At 48.6% G+C, this 17,368-nt stretch overlaps 1 protein-coding gene across 1 annotated transcript in view; it reads right to left on the bottom strand.

Annotated features, from left to right (window-relative positions):
* Positions 1-2,302: 2,302 nt before the first annotated feature.
* Positions 2,303-17,368, bottom strand: part of LOC116967688 (atypical kinase COQ8B, mitochondrial-like) — a 28,853-nt gene continuing 13,787 nt past the window's right edge. Inside the window, exons 9-15 of the mRNA XM_033014279.1 lie at positions 17,228-17,309; positions 15,729-15,822; positions 9,666-9,807; positions 8,372-8,479; positions 6,588-6,653; positions 4,679-4,765; positions 2,303-2,838 (exon numbers count right to left, since the gene is read on the bottom strand). Of these exons, the coding sequence (XP_032870170.1) occupies positions 2,524-2,838; positions 4,679-4,765; positions 6,588-6,653; positions 8,372-8,479; positions 9,666-9,807; positions 15,729-15,822; positions 17,228-17,309 (894 nt within the window). The 3' untranslated portion in view covers positions 2,303-2,523. The remainder of the gene's footprint in view (positions 2,839-4,678; positions 4,766-6,587; positions 6,654-8,371; positions 8,480-9,665; positions 9,808-15,728; positions 15,823-17,227; positions 17,310-17,368) is intronic.

A 17,368-nucleotide genomic window follows, 5' to 3' on the forward strand; every position in this document is an offset into this window, starting at 1 on the left:
ATATGTGTGTGTGTGTGTATGTGTGTATATATGTGTGTATATATATGTGTGTGTGTGTGTATGTGTGTATATATATGTGTGTGTGTGTGTGTGTCTGTGTGTGTGTGAGTGTGTGTGTGTGTGTGTGTGTGTGTGTGTGTGTCTGTGTGTGTGTGAGAGTGTGTGTCTGTGTGTGTGTGTGTGTGTGTGTGTGTGTGTGTGTGTGTGAGAGTGTGTGTCTGTGTGTGTGTGTGTGTGTGAGTGTGTGTGTGTGTGTGTGTGTGTGTGAGTGTGTGTGTGTGTGTGTGTGTGTGTGTGTGTGTGTGTGTGTGTGTGTGCAGGGTAACATTGATGTGTGGAGTATGCTGGTCGGTGCGGACTCCGTGGGCTGAAGGGCCTCTCTACGCTTTATCTTGCAACTTAAACAAATCTAGTCATTTATACTGCACATATGTGGTCCAACTACAGAAAGTTTACAGAGACTTAATGATTAAGAAGGAACTGCAGATGCTGGAAAAATCGAAGGTAGACAAAAATGCTGGAGAAACTCAGCGGGTGAGGCAGCATCTATGGAGCGACGTATCGGGTCTGAAGAAGGGTCGAGACCCGAAACGTCACCTATTCCTTCGCTCCATAGATGCTGCCTCACCCGCTGAGTTTCTCCAGCATTTTTATCTACCTTCGATTTTAAATTCTTGATCTTAAACCATGTACTGTGCCTTTGTATGTGATTTATTCTATGTCATGTCTTGTCTATTAACTGAACCTTGAGTCTGTAATAGAACGTAAATAAGTATCAACCCACTGCTGTTTGTGGGATCCGGCTTTGTACAAATTAGCTGCTCATTCCCTACACGATGACAAAGTTCAGGACTGCAATAAATATTTCGCCAGTTGTGATGGCGTACGTATCAAAGAACCAAAGGCCATACAAGGAACTGCAGATGCTGGGTTACAAGAAAAGATATAAAGTGCTGGAGTAACTCGGTGGCTCAGGCAGCATCTCAGGAGAACATGGATAGGTGACGTTTCGGGTCGGGAGTGCAGTGCAGAGGGAGTGCAGAGAAGGTTCACCAGACTGATTCCTGGGATGTCAGGACTTTCATATGAAGAAAGACTGGATAGACTCGGCTTGTACTCGCTAGAATTTAGAAGATTGAGGTGGGATCTTACAGAAACGTACAAAATTCTTAAGAGGTTGGACAGACTTGATGCAAGAAGATTGTTCCCGATGTTGGGGAAGTCCAGAACACGGGCTCACAGTTTAAGGATAAGGGGGAAATCTTTTAGGACCGAGATGAGAAAAAACATTTTTCACACACAGAGAGTGGTGAATCTCTGGATTTCTCTGCCACAGAAGGTAGTTGAGGTCAGTTCATTGGCTATATTTAAAAGGGAGTTAGATGTGGCCCTTGTGGCTAAAGGGATCAGGGGGTATGGAGAGAAGGCAGGTACAGGATACTGAGTTGGATGATCAGCCATGATCATATTGAATGGCGGTGCAGGCTCGAAGGGCCGAATGGCCTCTACTCCTGCACCTATTGTCTATGTTTCTATGACCCTTCTTCAGACCGATTCCCTGATTCTTGAGACTTCTTCAGTCTGAAGAAGGGTCCCGGCCTGAAATGCCACCATGTTCTCCAGAGACGCTGCCTGACCCGCAGTTACTCCAGCACTCTGTGTCTTTTTTTTATTTGCATAGTTTCATCGTACAAGTTATCCAAGATAATAGCAATTCCTACTTATTAAATATTTATTTAAAATTTAAAATACTCACAATCTTTACATCAGTGATAAAAGCTTCAATGTTCAATGTCCACTTATTGAGGAGTTGCCAGTATAAATATTGAGCAGCATTCCAGAGATTCCCCCTCCCACCCACCCCCACCTCACCTCCCCCATTGAGGACCAACCTCAATGGAAGGAACTGTAGAAGCTGGTTTACATTGAAGATGCTGGAGAAACTCAGCGGGTGCAGCAGCATCTATGGAGTGAAGGAAATAGGCAAGAGGCAATAGGAAATAGGCAACGTTTCGGACCGAACCCCTTCGGGATTCGGCCCGAAACGTTGCCTATTTCCTTCGCTCCATAGATGCTGCTGCACCCGCTGAGTTTCTCCAGCATTTTTTGTGTACCCTAGTTGATAATGGGCCTTGTACTGCACTTGTGTCTGAAGGAACTGCAGACGCTGGTTTAAATCGAAGGTAGACACAAAATGCTGGAGTAACCCAGCGGGACAGGCAGCATCTCTGGAGAGAAGGAAGGGGTGACGTTTCGGGTTGAGACCCGTCATCAGGCCTGCAGAAGGGTCTCGACCGGAAACGGCCATTCCTTGTCCATTCCTTCTCCCCAGAGATGCTGCCTGTCCAGCTGAGTTACTCCAGCACTTTGTCTACCTGTGGTTTAAACCAGCACCTGCAGTTCTCAATGCTGACCACCGAACTTCAATGGAAGGAGGTGCCTGGTTGGTGAGAGTCCACCGACAATCCACCAATAGCAAGGTCAGCCTTGAAGACTGTATCCAACCAGAGTCCTATCCTGGATCTAGGCCGCCATTGGACGCTTCACCTTGAGGGGCTCTTCCTCCGGTTGGTTGAAGTACCTGGCGTAGATCTGGTCAAACATGCGCTTGCAGGGGATGGCGGCCTGCAGCTTGGAGCAGATGAGGAAGGAGCCGGCCATCTTGCGGTGGAGGGAGTACGACTCCTCGGGAGGTGGAGTCAGCCGGTGCTTCAACATCACCGGGATCAGGCTCTGGATCCGCCGGGCGGTGCCCTGAGATCCAAAGTCGAAGGATTCCCGCTCGGCAAACGCCTCCCCCAGAGCCATAACCGCATCAACATGAGCCTCCTCGAACACCTGGAAACAACACAGAGTATCCGCTCCATCAGAGAAACATAGAAACATAGACAATAGGTGCAGGAGTAGAGGCCATTCGGCCCTTCGAGCCAGCACCGCCATTCAATGTGATCATGGCTGATCATCCAACTCAGTATCCTGTACCTGCCTTCTCTCCATACCCCCTGATCCCTTTAGCCACAAGGGCCACATCTAACTCCCTCTTAAATATAGCCGATGAACTGTGGCCTCAACTACCTTCTGTGGCATTTGCTATGTCGCTCTTCCAGGGAGATGCTAAATGCATTTCGTTGTCTCTGTACTGTACACTGACAATGACAATTAAAATTGAATCTGAATCTGAATCTGGCAGAGAATTCCACAGATTCACCACTCTCTGTGTGAAAAATGTTTTTCTCATCTCGGTTCTAAAAGGTTTCCCCCTTATCCTTAAACTGTGTGACCCCTTGTTCTGGACTTCCCCAAAATCGGGAACAATCTTCCTGCATCTAGCCTGTCCAACCACTTAAGAATTTTGTAAGTTTCTATAAGATCCCCCCTCAATCTTCTAAATTCTAGCGAGTACAAGCCGAGTCTATCCAGTCTTTCTTCATATGAAAGTCCTGACATCCCAGGAATCGGTCTGGTGAACCTTCTCTGTATTCCCTCTGTGGCAAGAATGTCTTTCCTCAGATTAGGAGACCAAAACCGTACGCAATACTCCAAGTGTGGTCTCACCAAGACCCTGTTCAACTGCAGTAGAACCTCCCTGCTCCTATACTCAAATCCTTTTGCTATGAAACATGTAGGAAGCAACTGCAGATGCTGGTTTACAGATGGACACAAAATGCTGCAGTAACTCAGGCAGCATCTCCGAAGAGAAGGAATTGTCCACTCTGGAGTTTAGAAGGATGAGAGGGCAGCTCATTGGAACATATAAGATTGTTAAGGGCTTGGACATACTAGAGGCAGGAAACATGTTCCCGATGTTGGGGGAGTACAGAACCAGGGGCCACACAGTTTAAGAATAAGGAGTATAGCCAATGAACTGGCCTCAACTACCTTCTGTGGCAGGGAGAATAATGTTTTAAGAATAAGGGGTAAGCCATTTAGAACGGAGACGAGGAAACACTTTTTCTCACAGAGAGTGGTGAGTTTATGTAATTCTCTGCCTCAGAGGGCGGTGGAGGCAGGTTCTCTGGATGCTTTCAAGAGAGAGCTAGATAGGGCTCTAAAAAATAGCGGAGTCAGGGGATATGGGGAGAAGGCAGGAACGGGGCACTGATTGGGGATGATCAGCTATGATCACATTGAATGGCGGTGCTGGCTCGAAGGGCCGAACGGCCTACTCCTGCACCTGTTGTCTATTATCTATTGGTAGGGGTCAGAAAGGACAACCTGCCACCTGCTGCTGAACCACAACACGACATGCTAAGCTCTCGAGCAAAACACAAAGTGCTGGAGTAACTCAGTGGGTCTGGAACCTTCTCTGGAGGAAAGAAGTAGGTGAAGTTTCGGGTCAACATTAGTTTAATTTAGTTTAGAGATACAGCGCGGAAACAGTCCCCTTGGCCCAGCAACCAGCGATTACACTATCCTACACACTAGGGACCTTACACAAATTTCAAATTTACATCCGACAAACCTGCACGCCTTTGGTATGTGGGTGGAAACCGGAGCACCCGGTGAAAACCCACGAGGTCTCAGGAGGAACGTACACACTCCGTACGGGTGGCAGGTACGTGGTCAGGATCGAACCCGGGACTCTGGCGCTGTGAGAGGGCAGCTCTACCACTGTGCCACTCTGCTGCCTAGAGGGCTACACCCGACTTTCCATGCCACACGCAGGTCGCCGACTTGCCTTTGTCTCGTAGCCGGTCAGGAATTTCAGATCCCGGGATTTCTGGAGGACCTTCCCTCGGTCACCAACCGCAGCAGCTCGGACCACCTGCGGGAGGCGGTGAAGATGACAATAAAGATGGAGGTCAGGGAAGGGCCAGGACTGTTTACTAAGCATCTGAATTTAGTTTAAGTTTGTTTAGAGTAGATATACAACAGGCCCGAACATAGACATAAAATGCTGGGGTAACTCAGCGGGACAGGCAGCATCTCTGGAGAGAAGGAATGGGTGACGTTTTGGGTAGAGACCCTTCCACTGTTTAAAAAACATTTTAGAAACATAGAAAATAGGTGCAGGAGTAGGCCATTCGGCCCTTCGAGCCTGCACCGCCATTCAATATGATCATGGCTGATCATCCAACTCAGTATCCTGTACCTGCCTTCTCTCCATACCCCCCGATCCCTTTAGCTACATCTAACTCCCTCTTAAATATAGCCAATGAACTGGCCTCAACTACCTTCTGTGGCAGAGAATTCCACAGATTCGCCACTCTCTGCGTGGAAATTTTTAGCTTAGCTTAGTTTAGATTAGAAATACAGCGCGGAAACAGGCCTTTCGGCCCACTGGGTCCGCGCCGACCAGCGATCCCCGCACATTAACACTATCCTACACCCACTAGGGACAATATTTACATTTATACCAAACCAATTAGCCTACAAACCTGTACGTCTTTGGAGTGTGGGAGGAAACCGAAGATCCCGGAGAAAACCCACGCAGGTCACGGGGAGAATGTACAAACTCTGTACAGACAGCTCCCGTAGTCGGGAAGGAATCCAGGTCTCTGGTGCTGCATTCGCTGTAAGGCAGCAACTCTACCACTGAAACCGCCTTGCACACCTCCTTCACACTTAGCTCCTCTCACCCTAAAGCTCTGCCCTTTTGTCCATGACGTTGCCAACTGAATCGTATGTAACCTTCTGTGCCCAAATAGCTATATTTATGCTCATTGCAAAAGTGACAACAGGGTCTGGGGGTGGGATCAGAACCGTCAACCTTTCACATTCACGGGTGGGTGGGGAACCTACTGAGCCATTGTGAAGAGGTTTTACGAGGGTGTTCCCGAAGCAACTGCAGATGCTGGAAAATCGAAGGTAGACAAAATTGCTGGAGAAACTCAGCGGGTGCAGCAGCATCTATGGAGCGAAGGAAATAGGCAACGTTTCGGGCCGAAACCCGAAAGGGTTTTGGCCCGAAAAGTTGCCTATTTCCTAAAACAGTTCCTATTCGGCCCGAAACGTTGCCTATTTCCTTCGCTCCATAGATGCTGCCGCACCCGCTGAGTTTCTCCAGCAATTTTGTTTACGAGGATGTTGCCAGGACTAGAGGGTGTGAGCTATAGGGAGAGGTTGAGCAGGTTGGGACTCTATTCCATGGAGCGCAGGAGGATGAGGGGTGATCTTATAGAGGTGTACACAATCATGAGAGGAATAGATCGGGTAGCTGCACAGAGTCTCTTGCCCAGAGTAGGGGAATCGAGGACCAGAGGACACAGGTTCAAGGTGAAGGGCAAAAGATTTAATAGGAATCTGAGGGGTAACTTTTTCACACAAAGTGTGGTGGGTGTATGGAACAAGCTGCCAGAGGAGGTTGTTGAGGCTGGGACTATCCCAACGTTTAAGAAACAGTAAGACAGGTGCATGGATAGGACAGGTTTGGAGGGATATGGACCAAACGCGGGCAGGTGGGACTAGTGTAGCAGGGACATGTTTGCCAGTGTGGGCAAGTTGGGCCGAAGGGCCTGTTTCCACACTGTATCACTCTATGACTCTAGGTGGCCACCTAGTGTCTGGGAAAGCAACAGCACATTCCCCACCACTCCCACGGACTTGATTTACATTCTACAGGGACAGCAAGGAATCATTCGACATACCTCAATGTAGTTATCTGTAAATTCTTTATCAAATTCCCTGCTCGCACCAAAGTCCAATAGAGTTAACTGTTGGAACAGGAAATACAAAGTTAAACCCTGTTGTCTAAACCGCTGATTGAAGCATTACAACAGGTAGCCTCTCGTGCATGTTCCTTTAGCTGGTAGTCCCGGGTTCAATCCTGACCTCCCCTGCTGTCTGTGTGGAGTTTGCACATTTAGCGCGCTAAAAAGCTTTTCACTTTACCTCGGTACAATTGACAATAAATTATAAAGTATAAACTATAGAGCAAAGAGGTCCTGCTGCAGTTGTACAGGGCCCTAGTGAGACCACACCTGGAGCATTGTGTACAGTTTTGGTCCCCTAATTTGAGGAAGGACATTCTTGCTATTGAGGGAGCCCAGAGTAGGTTCACCAGGTTAATTCCCGGGATGGCGGGACTGTCATATGCTGAGAGAATGGAGCGGCTGGGCTTGTACACTATGGAGTTTAGAAGGATGAGAGGAGATCTGGGGTGGAAGATTGCAACCTTCATGTGGTCCGCCCTGTTTCGACTAATGCAATCAACTCGACGTGCACAAACGGAAGATCAAATAGAACAAGTTGTCCAACAACTTTAGGCTGTGCACGCCACACAAAAGAAGAAGAAGAGGGGATCTCATTGAAACATATAAGATTGTTAAGGGCTTGTGTGCATGGGTGACCGATGGTCGGAGTGGACTTGGTGGGCTGAGGGGCGTACTTCCATGATGCATATTTCAATTCAATTCAATTTAATAAGATCAGAGTTTGATTCATTGAAAGATACAGCAAGGAAACAGGCCCTTCAGCCCATCAGTTCCATGTTATCCCACTTTCTCATCCACTCCCCACCCACTAGGGGGCAATTTACAGAGGGCCAATTAGCCTCCCGTCTTTGGGATGTGGGAGGAAGCCGGAGCATCCAGAGGAAGCCCATGCACTCACTGGTGTGAACAAGTGATCAATGGGCAGCATGGACTCAGTGGGCCGAAGGGCCTGTTTACATGCTGTATCTTTCAATTAATCATGCTCTGATCCTATTAAATTAAACGGAATTGAAATTGAAATATGCTTCATGGAAATATGCCCTTTGTCAGACCATCGATCACCCTTGCACACTCATTCTATGTTAGATCACTTTCACCTCCATCCCCGACACACTTATTTACAGAGGGCAATTAATCTAAAAACAGCCGGAGAAAACCCACGCGGGTCACGGGGAGAAGATACGAACTTCGTACAGACAGCACCCATGGTCAAGATCGAACCCGGGTCTCCAGCGCTGAAAGGCAGCGACTCTACCCGCTGTGCCACCGTGGCACGCTTCTTTTTGGAGAGGCAGGGTCTCTTAAATGGGGGAAGCAGCAACGATCTCACCTCCGATGCTGGTGTTTGTTACCATCCTGGTAATCAGGGGGGTTAGGAATGAAGCAAGCATGGAAATCCGGCTCATTGCAAATGTTGTCTGAATTTAAGAGATACATTTTGGAAACAGGCCCTTCAGCCCACCGGGTCCATGCTGACCAGTGGTCACTCCGTACACTAGTTCTGTCCTACACACAGTTTTTAAATGCCAATTAATCTACAAACCTGCATGTCTTTGGAGTGTGGGAGGAAACCGGAGTACCCGGAAAAAACCCTCGAGGTCACGGGGAGAGAATGCACAAACTCGGTACAGACAGAACCCGTAGTCAGGATCGAACCCGGGTCACCGGCGCTGTAAGGCAGCGGCTCTACCCGCTGCGCCACCTTGCCGCCTTCTCACCTTCCCTTTCTCCGCATCGAAGAAGAAATTGGACCAGTTTGGGTCGGTCTGCATGAAGCGGAACTCAAAGACTTCCCGGAGGCAGAGTTCGAGGATGCCGGAGCAAATCTGAAAATCAGAATACAAAGACCCTTGAGCAAAGCAAGGATGCGTGGGAAAACAAAAATACGTCACATTCTCATGAATCACTCACGACAGGCACTAAATGTTATAAATGAATCCCCTCATTTATTCACCTTCGTCACCCGGCTGTGAGAAAGATGACATTCTGGACAGAGTGCAGAGAAGACTTACAAGGATGTTTAGTTGGATTTATTGCCACGTGGACTGAGGTACAGTGAAAAGCTTTTTGTTGCGCGCTAACCAGTCGGGGGAAAGACAATACACAATTACAATCGAGCCGTCCACAGTGTACAGATACAGGGTAAATGGAATAACGTTTAATGCAAGACAAAGTCCAGTAATGTCTGATCAAACATAGTCCAAGGGTTTCCTATGAGGCAGATATGAGCTCAGCACCGCTCTCTAGATGGTGATAGGATGGTTCAGTTGCCTGATAACAGCTGGGAAGAAACTGTCCCTGAATCTGGAGGTGTGCGTTTTCACACTTCTGTACCTCTAATAGAGAATAGGTGCAGGAGTAGGCCATTTGGCCCTTCGAGCCAGCACCGCCATTCAATGTGATCATCCCCAATCAGTACCCTGTTCCTGCCTTCTCCCCATATCCCCCGACTCCGCTATTTTTAAGATCCCTATCTACCTCTCTCTTGAAAACATCCAGAGAACCTGCCTCCACCGCCCTCTGAGGCAGAGAATTCCAGACTCACCACTCTCTGTGAGAAAAAGTGTTTCCTCGTCTCCGTTCTAAATGGCTTACTCCTTATTCTTAAACTGTGTGGCCCCTGGTTCTGGACTCCCCCAACATCGGGGACATGTTTCCTGCCTCTAGTGTGTCCAAGCCCTTAACAATCTAATATGTTTCAATGAGATTCCCTCTCATCCTTCTAAACTCCAGAGTGTACAAGCCCAGCTGCTCCATTCTCTCAGCATATGACAGTCCCGCCATCCCGGGAATTAACCTTGTAAACCTACTCTGCACTCCCTCAATAGGAAGAATGTCCTTCCTCAAATTAGGGGACCAAAACTGCACACAATACTCTTGCCCAATGGGAGAGGGGATGCTGCCAGGACTCGAGGGCCTGAGCTGTAGAGAAAGGTTGGGCAGGCTCGGACATTAGTGGGGGAAAGAGGGAGCTGGGTGATGTGAGAAGCAGCAGGTAATTTGCGTTCGAACCTTGTTTCGAGTACACTGGTCGAGCCCGTCACACTTGTCCAAGGGGAGGCCCGTCACCAGTTCCGCGGTAAGAACCCGCTTTGTTGTCAGTTCGTCGATCACCGCTGGGACGTAGAAGAAAGGATCGTCCTTCAGCAACTCCCTGCGATTCAAAGCCGACACGGTGGGTTAGAACCGACTACAGCGTGGCAGCACAGTGGCGCAGAGGTAGAGTTGCTGCCTTGTGAAGAAAGACTGGATAGACTCGGCTTGTACTCGCTAGAATTTAGAAGATTGAGGGGGGATCTTATAGAAACTTACAAAATCCTTAAGGGGTTGGACAGGCTAGATGCAGGAAGATTATTCCCGATGTTGGGGAAGTCCAGAACAAGGGGTCACACATTTTAAGGATAAGAGGGAAGTCTTTTAGGACCGAGATGAGAAAATCATTTTTTACACAGAGAGTGGTGAATCTGTGGAATTCTCTGCCACTGAATGTAGTTGAGGCCAGTTTATTGGCTAGATTTAAGAGGGAGTTAGATGTGGCCCTTGTGGCTAAAGGGATCAGGGGGTATGGACAGAAGGCAGGTACAGGATACTGAGTTGGATGATCAGCCATGATTATATCGAATGGCGGTGCAGGCTCGAAGGGTCGAATGGCCTACTCCTGCACCTATTTTCTATGTTTCTATGTTTACAGCGCCAGAGACCCGGGTGCTGACTGTACCTTCTCCCAGTGACCTGCGTGGGTTTTCTCTGAGATATTCGGTTTCCTCCAGCACTCCAAAAACGTGCAGGTTTGTAGGTTAACTGGCTTGGCGTATGTATGTGTAAATTGTCCCTAGAGTGTGTAGGAGATCGCTGGTCGGTGCCGACTCGCTGGGCTGTTTCCGCGCTGTATCTCTGAAATTAAAACTAATAAAAACGACTGCTCCTTCTGAGACTGTGAAGGGGACAGACTGAGTGCCCCTGGGCACTGCTGATTAATTGTAGACTGTAGCAATTATACTTCAAAGGCCGGGCTTGCAACCAACAGCAATCTTGCCGCAAATAACATAAGTGCTTTAACTCCCCCTCCCATTCCCATCAGTCTGAAGAAGGGTTTCAGCCCGAAACTTTGCCCATTTCCTGTGCTCCATAGATGCTGCTGCACCTGCTGAGTTTCTCCAGCACTTTTGACTCCCAATCTAACCTTTCCGTCCTGGGCCTCCTCCATTGTCAGAGTGAGGCCCAGCGCAAATTGGAGGAACAGCACCTCATATTTCGCTTGGGTAGTTTACACCCCAGCGGTATGGACATTGACTTCTCTAACTTCAGATAGCCCTTGCTTTCCCTCTCTCTCCATCCCTTCCCCATTCCCAGTTCTCCCACCAGTCTTACCGTCTCTGACTACATTCTATCTCTGTCCCGCCCACTCCCCTGACATCAGTTTGAAGAAGCATCTCGACCCGAAACATCACCCATTCCTTCTCTCCAGAGATGCTGCCTGTCCCGCTGAGTTACTCCAGCATTCTGTATCTAACTAACAAAAGTACAAACCTGACATCGGTGTCTGTGGAATTCTCTGCCTCAGAGGGCGGGCGGTGGAGGCAGGTTCTCTGGATGCTTTCAAGAGAGAGCTTGATAGGGCTCTTCAAAATAGCGGAGTCAGGGGAAATGGGGAGAAGGCAGGAACGGGGTACTGATTGGGGATGATCAGCCATGATCACATTGAATGGCCGGTACACAAAAATGCTGGAGAAACTCAGCGGGTGCAGCAGCATCTATGGAGCGAAGGAAATAGGCAACGTTTCGGGCCGAAATCCTTCTTCAGACATTGAATGGCGGTACTGGCTCGAAGGGCCGAATGGCCTGCTCCTGCGTCTAATGTCTATTGTCATCAGCTGGTGATTTGCTACATTACAGCAGTGAGGTGAAGCAAACTAATTCAATGTTTATAAACCACTGTAGGATCACAAGTGGGCTCCTGTAGTTGTGATTAGAATGCGCGCACTAGTGTTGCTATTTACATTCTACGGACACAAGCACATATAGCTTGATCTTAATCATCTCCACAGGATTAAATCACTTGCAAATTAACTCAGGCAGTTGGATTCTCCTCAACCTGCAACGGAAGATGTGACAGGATGGGTGGAGATAAGCATTTGGGTGCATTTGGGGACATAAGGCTAATGAAGCACAGCCCTGGGAAGTGAGCTGGTAAACTGAGCTGACGGCACCACCACGTGGTGGGGCGATGAACTGCAGCTCCAGCCCCAGGGAAATGAAGCTAATTCTCCCTTAGGGATTTTGCTAGTGCCTGACTCTTGATGGAAGCATGCCTGTGGGATAGCACTGGGTGGGAAGCCTGTTTGGCCTGTGCGTAGCCCGTTTTGCATCCTGAAAACCACCACCTCAATGATACTTAGTCTGAGTTTTGTGCAGTTTAGAGATACAGTGCGGAAACAGACCAGAGATTCCCGCACATTAAAGGGGCTGTCCCACCTGGGCGACCTAATTGGCGAGTTTAGAAGAGTTTGAAAAAATGTCATGTTGAAGACCTCCTTCGACTATGTTGAACACCAGCTACAACTAACTTCGGAAAAATTGGGCACCGAATAGTGGATAGTGAAGACGACCTCCTTCGATCTCCTTCGACTATGATGAAGACTATCTATGACTACCCTTGATTACCTACGACTAACATGCCGACCTACTACGACTAAACCTATGAGTAAAAAAAGTGCCATGGCGACCTTTTTTTACTCGCGGGCATTTTTCGACATATTTTTAAAAAACGCCGCGACCTAGCTGAGGTCTCGAGTACGCGGAGACCACTCTCGAGCATGAAGGAGAGTTACGAAGACCTCCTACGACCTCATGCTGCAAGTATGAGTCGAGGGCAAACTCACCAGAACTCGCGGATTAGGTCGCCCAAGTGGAACAGGCCCTTAACACTATTAACACACGAGGGACAATTTACACTTATACCAAAGCCAATTAACCTACAAACCTGTACGTCTCTGGAGAGTGGGAGGAAAGTGAAGATTTTGGAGAAAATCCGCGCAGTCACGGGGATAATGTGCAAACTCCGTACAGACAACACCTGTAGTCGGGATCGAACCCGGGTCTCCGGCACTGTAAGGCAGCAACTCTACCACTGCGCCCTATGTCGCTGATGCTTTATTGTCACGTGTACCGAGATACAGAGAAATGCTTTGTCAGTGTGGAAACAGCCCCTTCGCCCCAACTTGCCCATGCCAGCCAACATGCCCCAGCTACACTAGTCCCACCTGCCCGCATTCGGTCCATATCCCTCAAAACCTGTCCTATCCATGTACCTGTCTAACCGTTTCTTAAATGTTGGGATAGTCCCAGCCTCAACTACCTCCTTTAGCAGCTTGTTCCATCCACCCTTTGTGTAAAAAAGTTACCTCTCAGATTCCTATTAAATCTTTTGCCCTTCACCTTAAACCAATGTCCTTTGGTCCTCGATTCACCTACTCTGGACGACAGATGGCACAATGGGCTAAGTGTTCGGCTGGCAACCGGAAGGTAGCCGGTTCGAATCCCGCTTGGAGTGCATACTGTCGTTGTGTCCTTGGGCAAGACACTTCACCCACCTTTGCCTGTGTGTGAATGTGTGTGAGTGATTGGTGGTGGTCGGAGGGGCCGTAGGCGCAGATTGGCAGCCACGCTTCCGTCAGTCTGCCCCAGGGCAGCTGTGGCTACAGAAGTAGCTTACCACCACCGAGTGTGACTGAGGAGTGAATGAATAATTCGATGTAAAGCGCCTGAGTATTAGAAAGGCGCTATATAAATCCCATCCATTATTATTATTACTCTGGGCAAGAGACTCTGTGCGTCTACCCGATCTATTCCTCTCATGATTTTATACACATCGTGTATAATCACACATCATGTTTTGCATACAACCTGGTAAAATCGTGTGGCAGACCAGGTTTAAGAACAGTTTCTTTCCAATAACCATCAGTCTCCAGAACCAAAGATAGACACAAAATGCTGGAGTAACTCAGCGGGACAGGCAGCATCTCTGGAGAGAAGGAATGGGTGACGCTTCGGGTCAAGACTAGTCTGAAGAAGGGTCTCGACCTGAAACGTCACCCATTCCTTCTCTCCAGAGATGCTGCCTGTCCCGCTGGGATACTCCAGCACTTTGTGTCTATCTTCAATTTAAGCCAGCATCTGCAGTTCCTTCCTACACAGTCTCCTGAACCACACTGCATAACACGAACCACATCCTGACCTCACCAACAATCTATGATGGACTTTAAGCGATGAACTACGTATTTTGGCTATTTGCACAATTACGGTCTGGTTCCGCTGATCATTTATTAATTCTTATTTTTGGTCTACCTCTTTGTTAAGTTGTAATGCCCAACAAAGCTGCAGCAATTAAGAATTTCTTTATTCCATTCCAGGTAGATTTGAAAATTAAAATACTCTTGGCTTGACTATAATGCCTCCTTCTGCCTCTCTCCCCCATTACAGCTGACCCTTATGACTAGGCTTACACTAATCTGTCCTAATGGCTTCTTAAGTGGCCTTTTGTCAGCATTTGCCTGTGTCCTTTCTTGTTAAACACCTCGTTACCAGATGAAGTACATTTTTAAATTTAGAGATACTGGGTATTTGTCGCATTGAGTCCGCAGCGAAGATCGATCACTAGCTCTATGTTATTCCCGCTGTCTCATCCACGTGAGAGTCAGATCGAGCTCTAGGGGCTAGTGGAGTCAAGGGATATGGGGAGAAGGCAGGCACGGGTTATTGATAGGGGACGATCAGCCATGATCACAATGAATGGCGGTGCTGGCTCGAAGGGCCGAATGGCCACCTCCTGCACCTATTTTCTACATTTCTATGTTACTTCCGACACACCAGAGACAATTGACAGAGGGCCATTTAACTTATAAACCTGCACGTCTTTGGGATGTGGGAGGAAACCAGAGCACCCGGAGGAAACCCACGTGGTCACAGGGAGAAGGTGCAAGCTGCACACGGAGCGGTCTGTAGAAGGGTCTCGACCCAAAACGTCTCCTTTTCGTTTTCTCCAGAGACGCTGCCTGACCCGCTGAGTTACTCCAGCACTTTGTGTCTAACACCCGAGGTCAGGGTCGAACCGGGGTCTCTGGCACTGCGAGGCTGAGGCTCCAAATGCAGCGCCACTGATAGTTCAGGTTAGAGATACAGCATGGAAACAGGCCCTTCAGCCCACTGGGTCCATGCCGACCAGTGATCCCCGCACAATCCTACACCCACCAGGGACAATTGTTACATTTACCTAAGCCAATTAACCTACAAACCTGTAGGTCTTTGGAATAGAAACATAGAGAATAGGTGGAGTAGGCCATTCGGCCCTTCGAACCCGCACTGCCATTCAATATGATCATGGCTGATCATCCAACTCAGTATCCTGTACCTGCATCAGTTCCACAGACAAAGTCCAATGTCCGCAACGGGGTAGAGGTGAATCGGACAGTCAGCACCATAGCTCATGGAAGGACCGTTCAGAGGCCTGATAACAGAGGGGAAGAAGCTGTTCCATAGAAACATAGAAAATAGGTGCAGGAGTAGGCCATTCGGCCCTGCGAGCCTGCACCGCCATTCAATATGATCATGGCTGATCATCCAACTCAGTATCCCATCCCTGCCTTCTCTCCATACCCCCTGATCCCTTTAGCCACAAGGGCCACATCTAACTCCCTCTTAAATAAAGCCAATGAACTGGCCTCAACTACCTTCTGTGGCAGAAAATTCCACAGATTCACCACTCTCTGTGTGAAAAATGTTTTCCTCGTCTCGGTCCAAAAAGATTTCCCCCTTATCCTTAAACTGTGTGACCCCTTGTTCTGGATGTGGGAGGAAAGCGAAGATCTTGGAGAAAACCCACGCAGGTCACGGGGAGAACGTACAAACTCCGTACAGACAGCACCCGCAGTCGGGATCGAACCCAGATCTCCGGCGTTGCATTCACTGTAAGGCAGCAACTCTACCGCTGTGCCACCGTGACTGCCCATAGGTTTTAATAGTGCCGTTCAAAACTCAGCTCTGGTTGTAGAGTGACTGGGACAAGATGAATTGTACCTGAATCTCCTGGCGCAGGCTGCCTCTCGTATGTAGTCACATTCCCACTCCAGCTCACGTCGCAACACCACAATAGCGCTCTCCGCAAACAACCCTGCACGGAGAAGAAAGAGGCAGAGAGGCAGCGACACAGGCCCTGCTCCTGAACGCAAGCGCAGGAAAGGATCTCAATGGGGGATAGACACAAAATGCTGGAGTAACTCAGCAGGTCAGGCAGCATCTCTGGAGAGAAGGAACAGGTGATGTTTCGGGTCGAGACCCTTCCTCAGTCTGAAGAAGGGTCTCGACCCGAAACATCACCCATTCCTTCTCTCCAGAGATGCTGCCCGTCCCGCTGAGTTACTCCAGCATTTTGCGTGGATCTTCGATTTAAACCAGCATCTGCAGCTCCTTCTTACACATCTCAATGGGGGACGTGGAGAGGGGAAAGATTTATAGTATTGCGTAGTTTTGGTCTCCAAATCTGAGGAAGGACATTATTGCCATAGAGGGAGTGCAGAGAAGGTTCACCAGACTGATTCCTGGGATGTCAGGACTGTCTTATGAAGAAAGACTGGATAGACTTGGTTTATACTCTCTAGAATTTAGGAGATTGAGAGGGGATCTTATAGAAACTTACAAAATTCTTAAGGGGTTGGACAGGCTAGATGCAGGAAGATTGCTCCCGATGTTGGGGAAGTCCAGGACAACGGGTCACAGCTTAAGGATAAGGGGGAAACCATTTAAAACCGAGATGAGAATAACTTTTTTCACACAGAGAGTGGTGAATCTCTGGAACTCTCTGCCACAGAGGGTAGTCGAGGCCAGTTCATTGGCTATATTTAAGAGGGAGTTAGATGTGGCCCTTGTGGCTAAGGGGATCAGAGGGTATGGAGAGAAGGCAGGTACGGGATACTGAGTTGGATGATCAGCCATGATCATATTGAATGGCGGTGCAGGCTCGAAGGGCTGAATGGCCTACTCCTGCACCTAATTTCTATGTTTCTATGTTTCTATAGGAATCTAAGGGTTAACATTTTCCATTCGGGCTGCCAGAGGAGGTGGTTGAGTTAACATTTAAAATACATTCAGTGGAAGAACTTTTAAAAGACACAAGGATGGGCAAGGGTTGAAGAAGGAACTGCAGATGCTGGAAAATCGAAAATGCTGGAGAAACTCAGCGGGTGAGGCAGCATCTATGGAGCGAAGGAATAGGCAACGTTTCGGGCCGAAACCCTTCTTCAGACTGATGCAGGGTGGGGGGGGTCATACAGGTGACCCTGCATCAGTCTGAAGAAGGGTTTCGGCCCGAAACGTTGCCCATTTCCTTCGCTCCACACCCGCTGAGTTTCTCCAGTATTTTTGTCTATCTGGGAAAGGGTTGAGAGGGATATGGGCAAAACATGGACAAACGGAACCTGCGTAGATGGGATATTTTGGTCGGCATGGCCAAGTCGGGCCGAAGGGCCTGTGTCCGTGCCGCATGAATCCGTGACTATCACGCTATGTCTCTGCTTTACCTTCGGGCAGAGAGATGCTCATTTTCAACACCGACAGTAGGTTCTCAACGTCACTCCTGATGCTTTGAGCGATTCCTGGATACTGAGGAGACGGAGCAGACAGCACGGACACAGTTAATGAAGGAACTAGAGCAATAACCA

Source organism: Amblyraja radiata, chromosome 41, assembly GCF_010909765.2.
Source record: "Amblyraja radiata isolate CabotCenter1 chromosome 41, sAmbRad1.1.pri, whole genome shotgun sequence".
NCBI lineage: Eukaryota > Metazoa > Chordata > Chondrichthyes > Rajiformes > Rajidae > Amblyraja > Amblyraja radiata.